Below are 11,411 nucleotides of genomic sequence, written 5' to 3' on the forward strand. Positions count from 1 at the left end.
CAATAGTCCTGTATCTAGTAAAGAAATTAAATTCCTGGTTAAAAAACTCCTCACAAAGAAGACTCTAGGCTCAGATGGTTTCACTGGTTTCTACCAAACATTTAAAGAAGAAATAATATCATTCTACACTATCTCTTCCAAATAGAAGAGGAGGGAACACTTCCCAATTTATTTATGAGGCCAAACACTACACTAACACCAAAACCAAAATAATGCAGAAAATGAAACTGCAAACCAATATCCTTCATGAACATTGACACAAAAATCCTCAACGAAATATTAGCAGATTGAATCCTTCACTATGTAAAAGGATAACACATCATGACCTAGCGGATGTTATCTCAGACTGGTTCAACATTTGAAAATCAATCAAAATAATCTACCTTATTAATAGTCTAAAGGAGAAAAACTCCATGATCATAGCAATAAAAGCAGAAAAAACACATTTGACAATACTCAACATCAATTGATGATAAAAGCTCTCAGCAAACTAAGAATAGAACTCTCTGTAAGTAATAATGGGCATCTACTTAAAAAAATCTTACATTACGCTTAATAGTGAATGGCTGAATACTTTTCCTAAGATGGGAAACAAGGCAAGGATGTGTACTCCTACTACTCCTATTTAACATTCTACTAGAAGCCCTAGCCAGTGCAAAAAGGTACTGAATTGGAAAAGGAAATAAAATGGTTCTTATTTGTAGACAACATGCTTGCCTCCATAGAAACTCCTAAAGAATCTGCAAAATATCTCCTACAACTAATGAGCGTTAAGCAAGGTGACAGGAAACAAGGTCAGCATGCAAAAATTGTTTTTCTATACTAGCAAAGAGTCTTTGGAAAACAAATTGTTTTTAAAGGCCATCTACAGTAGCCCCACACAAAAAAGAAATAGATACAGATCTAACAAACAGATGCAAATCGAACAAAACATGTGGAAGATTTGGAAGCTGAAAACTACAAAATGCTGATGAAAATCAAATAAGACCTGAATAAAAGGAGAGATATATCATGCTCATGGAATGTAAACTCAACATAGTTAAGATATCCATTCTCCCCAAATTAATCTATGGATTTCAGAGGGTTCCAATCAAAATCTCAGCAGGATTTTATGTAGATATTGGCAAGCTGATTCTAAAACTTTATATGGAAAAACAAAAGAACTAGGGTCTTTAGGGTTAGGTATGTTAGTAGAATGAAAGTTAGAAGATAAAACATGGGACTGTATAATACAGTGAACCCTGTTGTGGACAATGGTCTGTGGTTAATAGTACAAGTATAAGAATGCTTTTTCACGAATTATAACAAATGTACAGCAATCTTACAAGGTGCTAATAATATGGTGGTATATGGGAAAAAATATACCTAATGTAAACTATGGGCTATAATTAACAGTAACATGTTAATGTCTTTTCATCAATTGTAACAAAGGTACCACAATAATGCAAAATGTCAACAATAGGGGGGATATGGGAACGTATTATTTTTTGCATGACTTTCCTGTAAACCTACAATTTCTCTAATTAAAAAATAATAATTTTTTAAAGAACATTATGCTCAGTGAAACAAGACAAAAAGTACTACATATTGTATGATTCCACTTATATAAAATGTAAATATAAATAAATCTATAGAGACAGATTAGTGGTTATGTAGGACTGGGAAGGATAGAGGGATTGAGAGGTGACTGCTAAGGGATATGGGGTTTTTCTTTTGGGAGTAATGAAATGTTCTAAAATTGACTGTGGTGATTAATGCACAACACTGTGATTATACTAGAAGCCATCGATTGTACACTTTGGATGGATTGTATGGTGTGTGACTATAACTCAATAAAACCGCTTTTAAAAAAAGACAGGTAATAAAAAGTGTTGTTGGAAGATATGGAGAAATTGGAACTCTCATAGACTTCTACACCCATTTTGAATTTGTCTAAAAATTGGTAAGAATGCCTTGATATCACACCCACAAAACCAATAGCACCATAGGGGAAGCCCGGACATCTCCTCCCAGAACTTTTCCCCCACTCAAAATGGAAGCTTTTGCTATACCACACACTAAATAACGTGGGTCATCTTAGAATTATGCACTACATGGAGGCAAAAAATATTTCTCCATATTGGTTGTCTCACCCTCTTTTCTTTGACCCTGGTGGTATGCTTCCAACTCTTCTCCCATAACTCTAGGACAATTCTACCATTAGTCTGAGGGGATGAGAGAAGGAGAGATAGATATGAGGTTTAGAGAAAGGAAGCAAGGGACCTTATTTTGACCTCTAGCCTAAGTGATGTTCCCTAACTTAGTGTAACCTGTATTTAGGAATATATGGTAGATAAAGAGAAATTAATAAATATATGCCTATTCTTCATTTAACTGTTATTAATTTTGTATAGATACCTTAGAGGTAAAAGAAAAGTGAGTCATAGGCTTCAGGTACCTAAATCCTTAAATAGTTAGTAGTCATGGCCCTACCTTAAAGGGGTTTAAAAACTGGTATGCACAAAGTCAAAATCCTCCTAAATTATGAAGTCTATTAATTGTGTAAGGAAGAGGAAAAGTGTTGAGTTGAATTTTCTGCCATATATACACTGAGAAAAAATCCAAAGACCCTTTCCATTTAAGCCCTTTTCCTTATAATCCATAGACTAACCAAAATAAGAAAATGCAAGGATTTTTTATACCATATGATAAAAATGAATTCTAATTAGACTTATAAATTCCCATTCTGTTTCTCCTTCATTCCACTGTAATTCTGAAACTTGCTTATGAATCTCTATCACTTTTCACCTTTGCTTTTAAGGTAAGCAAAGAGGCAGCAAAATCATTCTAACCCTGCACAGACCACAAGCCAGAACTAGACCTCAGGGCTCTTGTTCACCTCTGCTAAAATCCAAAGTACTACAATTTGTTTTTAAGGGCAAGTACCCACTGACCCAATTTTATGAATAGCTCATTGTTAATTTGTTGTGTTATGCATCTTGGATTACCTAACAATATTTTATTAATTTTGGAATGATCTTGGCACATACCTCTCTTTCCTTCCTTCCTGAGTGTTGAGCTGGCTTGGAGGAAAGAGGTATATTTCTCTTGACCAGTGCAAAACATCTCGATCTCCAGATTACAGAGAAGTAAAGGAGAGATGGTCCTAGAAATGAGGTTGTAATGCTGAAAATCTGGCAGTTCAAAAACAATTCATTGCTCTAGTTTTCTTTCAGAATATTATCACTATATATATTAGAAGACATATGATCAGAAGACAAGAAAGTCAGCTGACAATATTTTTAGCACTCTATTCTTATGGTAAATAAAAAATCCTTATAATTTTTTTCAAGAGAATCTCAAAAATGAAATGATCCAAAAAATGTTTCCTCACAAGTTTCCATTTCATAAATATCCATGTCAATTTATGCCATTATGAATAACTGCTACTTTCCCCACAGGGAAAAAAAAAATGTAGTATGAAACATGGAAGTGAAATGGATAAGTAAAGCCCTGTCCAAATTGTTGGCTACTAAATCCAAGTCAGTCCACCCCAGAAGTTATTACACAACTGTCTTCCAGGATCATGCTTTTAGAAAATGCCTTGTTAACATCATTCAATAACCCTAACTCTGGACACCACCCCCACCCCTCACCCCCAACTCAGAAATGGAAGGACATGCTGTCCCTCTGGTTCAATATGACCTTAGACCAAAAAGCAGCAGAAGAAAGGCTCCGAGGTATAGGAGAAAAAAAAAAGAATCTGAGTTGAGAAAACTCCAGTTGAGGCTGGCAAGACTATCTGGAATCAGCCTCCCTGAGGTTGGTAAAATAGAGACAATATTGCTTACCCTACTGAAAAATCTGAAGATCATATGAGATAACAGCATGAAAATGCTTTGTGAAGTGTTAAATGGTTTATAAATGCAGCAAAGAGCTGCTGTTTTCAAACTTCACTGCTCCTGTGCTGATTGAATGTCCTTCACTGTACAGAACATTTTCTCCTCTTGAGTTTTTTGGGATGGGCAGCAGAAGGGCTCCTGAGGCAAAACAGCATCCCTCCTATGGTGCAAGGCAAAACTGACAGAAGCTCATCCCTGCTTCCCAGGCTAGAATCCTGATGGGGTTGGGGTGGGAAGTGACTTCCTCCTCTCAAGTTCTCCTACTTGAAGTTTTTGAAGCTCAGACTCAATTCCTCCGTTTAAAAAAATGCACTATCCCTTTCTTCCCCAGATATCTGAAGTCCATGACCATAGCAAGTACAAACCAACCGTCTAAATTAAAAACCAATAATAGAGTTATACAGTTCTAGGTTCCTCTACACTTTCCCCATTCCCCTTTTTCTACAGCGGCGGTTTTTAATGAAAGCAGAGCCTGGAATTAAGGAGGAAAAAAAAAAAGATTTTGTATATACCCATCTACCCCTAGAGACAGCTTCCTTTAACAATGATCACACTTTCCCAACCGCTCCCTAACTCATTCTGACCTCACGTGATACACACCCAGGTTCTTGCTCCAGTGGGGCGCACTCAAACGCACACACTCGTGCACGCCGGTAAGCGGGTCATCCGCAGACAAAATTGACTCTTCGCCAACTTGTAGCCGCGGATAGCAGCAAAGGGACCAAGGTCCTTCACCGCCAGCTCCAAAACGACACTGCAACAGCCAGCGGCGCCGTAGTAGCAGCCTCTGCTGCAGTCTTCAGCTGGAGTTTGAAGTCTAATTCCTTAAGGAGTATCGCTCCTCTGCCCTTCGTCTCACTCCCCTTGGCTTCGCCCAATTCTCTCCTCAGAAAACCGGGAGAAGCCGGGTCACTTTGCCACTTCTGCGGGGTGGGGGGGATGGGTGGGGGGAGGGAGGGGGTGGGGAAGTGGAAATAAAGGAGATTCCCACCGAAGTAGCCCCAAGCCCACTACTCTTAGCCCCACCTCTCCACCCCTCCCGCCCACGTAGGCGCCAGAGATGAGCGTGAATGTCCCAGTTCCCAAGAAGCCTGAGCTCGGATGGGATGTGTGGCCCAGCCAGGGGGATGAGGGACAGCCGGACATCATCACAGTACAGATGAGGCGGAACTGGGGAAACGAGTAAAGACGCCCAGGAAAGGCCACTCTCCCGACGCTCGCGTACAGACAGTAACTCCGAAACACGGAGATGGGCGATAAGGCCTTTTCTCCTTATGCTTTCTCTTCTCTACCCCGCTCCCCGCCTGGACACCTTGGTGAAAAAGCAAGGTGCGCTGTACCTGGAGCGAACACCATGATTTCCTTCAGCCGCTTCGCCCCTAGGTTGACAGAGACAAACAGACGGACAGAAGGAGGATGGGTGGGAGAGCGGGACTTGGGTCGGTCCAGTGCAGTTGGGTGCAGGGCGCCGGCGGGCAGCGGGCCGGGACAGTCAGCACCTCGGACAGCTCCCCGCGCTGTGAGGTCTTGGAGCTGCAGCTACAGGCTCCGCGGCGCGCTCTGCCTCCACAATGCACTGCTCCACGGCGGCCACCGCGGCGGCGGGAGGAGGAGACCCATCTCTACTCCGTCCCTCATTCCTGTGCCAGCTCAACGTACACTGCTGCTTAGGGAACCACGGGAGGAGGAAGGACGGAAGAGTAAGGGAGTGAAACAGAGAAAAAGGTAATTGCCCTGCATCCCGGCAGGGGGACAGCTAATTGCTTCTAATTACCTGCTGTCGCTCGCCCCCATGGATACTGGACTGACATTTAGGATGTTTGCTCTTTTCTTTCTTTCTTTCTTTTTTTTGACTCAATGAGTTTTACTCTCGGGGCTGACTGTTCCCAGAGTTGGGCTGGCTCTGAACAGAGAGATGGGGCGCCCAAGTTAATCGGTCCTTGGGGTCCATGACTCCTCTCTTGCCCATAATGTCAGAAAGAGAGCGAGAGGGAAGGACGATGTGACTGTGGAGCGTTAGGGGTGCGCTGCTCTCAGGTCCCGCTCCAGGGCAGCCAGTCCGGCTCTGAAAGCTCCTAAACTTTGGAGGCCCTCAAGGTCATCTCTTTTAAAGAAACCAAGTGCAGAGGAAGGAGACCTCAGTGAGGCAGATCTCATCCGGAGACAAATTCACAAGCTGTCTACAAGGATAAACCAAGAGAGTCCCCTCCCGGTGTGAGAACAACCCTAAGAGACCAATCAAGAAACATTAGTGCTTCCCTGACCTCACCCAACTGAAAACTGTTCCCGTGAACAGCTAGTTCTACTCCAGTGGTGCTAGAACTTGCCACATGCTCATTTCATGCTCCCAAACTACTTTTCATTGTAATAAGTTGTCTAGTTTCTCCAAGTAATGTTTGTGTACTGTACACAAGCCACACAGGATATCACTCAGCTTAAAATGGGCCATTTGGGTCGCAACCCCAGAGTTAAAGCCACAAAGGATCCTCCAGTTTCAAAGGAGATGTCAGTGACTGGTTTTTTTCCCATATTTTTGCAGCCTAATAGGGCTTTCCAAGAACAAAGGGTGATAAGGGACATCTCCAGTGTTTTATGGAGTTTCTTCATTTGCATTTCTCCCTGGAAAATATAGCTATTCTGAAAATACAATGTTTCTTAATAATTTGGTTGGTGGCCATAAGTTTTACACTCTTTTGGCAAATATAAACCATTCAAAGAGACTTTTTGGCACTGGTTTTGTTCAAAGCAATCTGATAGATTGAAAATGCAAATAGTTGTACAGCTCTTGAACTACAGTTTGCATGGAGGCATATGGGCAGCCTCAACATAACACAATCTTAGGGGCTCTTAGCTAGCACCTGGCTCAACACAGGTTTGAACAGATGGACCTGCCTCAGCAGCAACAAGATGCAAGTCAGCTAACAGGCAGAATGAAATGTATGCATAACTGATGCAGTCTCTTCACTTCCCCATGCTACACCAAAAGTCAGCAACCACTGATGTTTCACTCTGTCTTCTTTGCTTCATTGCTAGAGGAAGTGTGAAGCACTATTTGAAATGATCTTTGACTGACTGAAAGACCTCTTTCTTCTAACACACTCAAAAGGACTCTCTTTTACAACCCTTATTTTTTAATGGGCTTTTTACTCCTAATGCATAAACAATGACACATGATTAAATTCAAGAAAAGCAATATGGTGTAGGAACAGAAAAAAGGCTTGGGAATCAGTCAGACCCAGGTACGATGTCTTTACCATTTACTAGCTGTATGACCTTGGATAAGTTACTTAACCTGTAGTGTCTCATCTACAACATGAGGATTAAAGTATCTTGAAAACCTGTTGTGAGGACTAAATGTGATAATGGATTAATTAAGAGAGAATCCAGTCCCAATTAAACCCATTCTAGGAAATCACTGACCATGTGGCACCTTATGGGAATGCAAACAAAATATGTTAGATCAGTGCTTCTTGAACAATGTGCATATGAAGCCCATGGGTGTGGTCGCAGTTGATTCGTCTGGGGGGGGGGGGTGGCGGCCGGTTGCTAAATCCTCGGCTCTCGGCGTTGCTCGGAGGGTACCGGCGGCGGGGGCTCTTTCCCGGAGGCGAGGGCGAGGCGGGGGACTTGGCCAGGTCCCCGGCGGTGGCGTGCAAGGTATGGAGGGCGGCGAGAAAGGAACAGGCGGGACGCTTTTTTTCAGGAGGGAAAAGCCAAGAGAGTTTATTAGGGGAGAGTACAAGCTTATATCGGGCGGTTTAGAGGGCGGGGTAGCTGTAGAGGTTAAAGGCTTGGATTGGTTCTGAGAGGGCCCGGAGGTCGTTTGAAAAGGGGCGGGAGTTGCTCCGGCAGCGGGGAGTGGGCGGGCAAGGTAAAGGGGGCGGTTTTCTCCGGCAAGCTTCCCCTGACAGTTGTACTTTGGGGTGAGGAAATGGGGCCTGCATCCGGCTCCACTTTCTCAGGCCCGGGGGGCCGTGGAGGATAGTACTGTCCGTGCCCACTACCTTTCCTAGGGGCTGATCAGTTCCCCTGGCCCAGGCCCGCCAAGTCGGAACTCGATAACAGTGTCCCGCACATGGGGATCTTGTTAACATGCAGATTCTGACTCTGTAGATCAGGGGGTAGGACATGAGATTCTGCATTTCTAACAAGCTGCCCAGCTGATGACTACGCTGCAGGTACTGCAAGTCCCTAGACTATATTCTGAGTAGCAACATTTTAAAAAGAAAGAAAATACTTGTATCTCCCCCAACCTCAGAGTTCGCCTTTCTAAATGGTAAACAAGGAAAGAACCCAGATGGATTCCCACAGACTGTCAAGCTAGACAGAGGCCAAGATGGCAGCAGAAAAAAAGAATGCCTGGAAACGGTCCCAGAACTCTTCTGGGTTATTTTTCAGCCTGCTCTGGCAATAGGAGGTAACATGATTCAGTAAAAGCCAGTGCAACTGATCAAGAACGGAAGAGAAAACTTTTCTGAGCCCCATCCTGAGCTCTTCTCTGCCCTTTTTCCTCCACCCTCCCTTCATTTTCTCTGACCAACACACCACTGCTACCTAGCCAGAGGACGATATACTCCCAATTCAGCTCCAAAAGAGTTAAATATATTTTGGAGGCTTCTATATATTTTAGTCAGCGCAATTAATTTTATTCGCAATAAAACCAAAGCAATATAAAAAATTTATAATTTTAGTTTTTTGTCACTGAAATTTACATTTAACATTATCTCCACATTTTACTACTATTGGAGTTATTCTGTTGATTTTATTTTAATAGCCTAATAATGCTATTATAATTTTTATCTCTTTAAAACTTATAATGTAAATGATCAATTTAATAACAGGATGCCTGATAGGAAAATGAAAGGCCCTTTTCATTCTACCATGATAAGAGCCAGATTCTTTGATAGGCCATTTATCCAGTCTTACCCTACTACTGTGGATTCAGTTCTACCTAGTCTCACTTCTCTGTTTAAACAGCTCCCCTCAGTACCCACCCCACCCCCATACTTTCTTTGTTTACCAAACCACTACTGTGGTAAAATAATAAATACTAGTAGTAATAATAATATTTTTAACTATAGTACTTATTTTATATAAAAGATGAGATCCTACCTTTGAAATGGGACTTCACTTCTTATCTCTCCTCCAGGCTCTCTGTCCTCTTAAACAGTCCCCAATCTTCAGTTTTACTAAGTCTTAAACAGGTTGTCCCTGAAAGCTCTAAAGTCTACTGTACTCTTGGTATTTCTATATAGGGACTTCGTATCCAGGACTGAGCTTTTTTTGTCCTCTAACTTCCTTTCTCCCCTCTTTTATACAATCTCCTAAACTCATTCATTTAAATGGCATTTGTTGAGTGTCTCTGGAAATACTAATATGAATAAGACAGCCTCTGTATTCAAGACATTCACCCCCTAGTAGAGGAAACCAACCTTTAAAAAATAATGAGTCTAGCATACATACAATCATTGGTGAAATAATCCACTGTCTCCAAAAGCAGAGTCTTCACAGTGGGAAGGGATGACTTATTTGGCAAATTTAGGTGAGGTTGTGAGCATGGGTAGCTCCATCCTTCCTCACTTTTGCTTTTAAATTAAAAAGGAGAAAATAAAACTCCCCAAAATGTCTTAACTGGTGCTATTCTAACTTGGTGACTAGAAAGAAATCTAGGTGCTTCGTTGCCTTGTATTGAGTTCTACCTCAGTGGCAGGCCCTGTGGACTAACTGTTTTCAGTTTCAACTCCAACCCTGGAGCCTTGAGACTCAGATGTCTTCCCCCAGGGAACCAGTCTCTCCCCACTCCAATGCCTAGTTCATATAAGACCCCTGTCACCATCTTGTACCCCTAGATCCTATTGGTCTAATTTGGGGAGAGGAGCTGTTTTTTCCCCACTCTTGATGTTTCCTTCCCAGTAGAATGAGCACAATAACATTCATTTACTAATTTATTCAATTAAAAAACATTTGTTGAGTGACTACACTATGCCAGGTACATTCTAAACCCTTCTCTCATGAAAGTTTCATTATTCAGACATTGTCTATGGACAATGAACCAACAAAATAGCAAACATATGTTATGGCAAGTGGAGATGAGCACTATGGAAAAAATAACAGAATAAAGGGATAGAAAATGCTGGGCATTTTATATATTTTATATAGGATATATAGGATAGTCAGGGAAAGCTATATTGAGAAAGGACCATTTGAACAAAGACAAAAAGAAGATGAGGTTCTGGAGTTCAAAGAAGCATTTCAGTCTGTAGATATGAATTTGGGAATCATCAGCAAATAGAACCAAGAGACTGGAGGAAAGCAATTGAGAAGAGAGTGGGGTAGATAAGAGTTCCAAGGACTGAACCCTGAAGCATCCCAATGTTAAAAAATCAAGAAGATAAAGATAAACCAGCAAAGGAAATTGAGAAGAAGACAACGAAGTAGCTTAATACCTCTGGCCTCTTTCTCTGCCCCTTCCTTATTTCTCCCTTGAGGAGGAGTAACTTATTTCCTTGGTAAGTTTGGAAGAGAATCTGAGAATGGATGACTCTACCCCTTCCTCTCTCTTTGGCTTTAGGGAGCTGACTGCCTGCAGAAATCCTGTGCTCTGCTCTGCTTCCCCAGGTTATATTTTTCCCAGGGACAATGTGAAAAGACCTGCCATTTTTTTGTGCTGTCCATGACTCTGGTGGGTAAGTCTGCCTCATTATGGAATTCAGTATTATAAGTCCATTATTCTGAAGCTCAAAGCCACAACTTCTACAATATCACATTTACATAATAAATAAGATATTTTAATCTATGTTTGCCTGACTCCCTTGCCTTATCTCTTAATTAGTTCAAAACTCTGGTCAGCAAGAAGAGCAAATTTTATCAGGCCCCCTTGAAACCCTGTATTTTGGAATACAAATTCAGACATAGAAGTTTTCAAGAACACTTTCAACTCCAAAAAGAAATCCATATTTTACACCCAGGCCTGCCATTTGGAAGCCAAGATAGAGACAGAAGAATGCTATAGACTCATGGATTATAAAAGTGGAAATAAAATAAGATCTGTTCACATCTTCTTGATAAGTAAACTGAAACCCAGAGAGAGAAACCTAACTAATGGCAGAACCAGAACTATGACTCAGGTCTCTTGACTACCAGTTCAGTGAGAAATTTATCTCTGAGGAAAACCTTCGTATTACTCAATCTCACTCTCCTGGAAGAACAAAATATTAGACTGTCTTCCAGAGTGTTTTTCTCTGAACTATCCCTACCATTTCCCCTCATGCATATGTTGACTCATTATATGGTTAAAAAAAAAAAAAAAAAAAGAAGCAGCAGCACATATGTGGCCACATAGGAATAATGCTACCCTTAAATACTTAATCCCTCTGTGATTTTTTTACTCCATCAAAGAAAGAGATGATTATTTCCTACCTAGGTAGTAAAGAAATGTCACGATAACCTGAAAAGAGCCCTTAACATTGTTTACTTAGTGACTTCCTTAACTTCTCTAACTGCTTTAAGCCCCAGCCCCCAGATGCCTCC

At 41.5% G+C, this 11,411-nt stretch overlaps 1 protein-coding gene across 2 annotated transcripts in view; it reads right to left on the reverse strand.

Annotated features, from left to right (window-relative positions):
- AKAIN1 (A-kinase anchor inhibitor 1) overlaps positions 1-5,496 on the reverse strand; it is a 64,315-nt gene extending 58,819 nt beyond the window's left edge. Inside the window, exon 1 of one of the 2 annotated variants that reach the window (XM_037806019.1) lies at positions 5,222-5,496. In XM_037806019.1, coding sequence (XP_037661947.1) covers positions 5,222-5,237 — 16 coding nt within the window. In that variant the 5' untranslated portion in view covers positions 5,238-5,496. Of the gene's footprint in view, positions 1-3,029; positions 3,134-5,221 lie in introns of those variants that run through there. The other variant, XM_037806017.1, reaches the window with a different exon arrangement.
- Between the last annotated feature and the right edge of the window lie 5,915 nt (positions 5,497-11,411).

This window comes from Choloepus didactylus, chromosome 16 (genome assembly GCF_015220235.1).
Source record: "Choloepus didactylus isolate mChoDid1 chromosome 16, mChoDid1.pri, whole genome shotgun sequence".
Taxonomy (NCBI): Eukaryota; Metazoa; Chordata; class Mammalia; order Pilosa; family Megalonychidae; genus Choloepus; species Choloepus didactylus.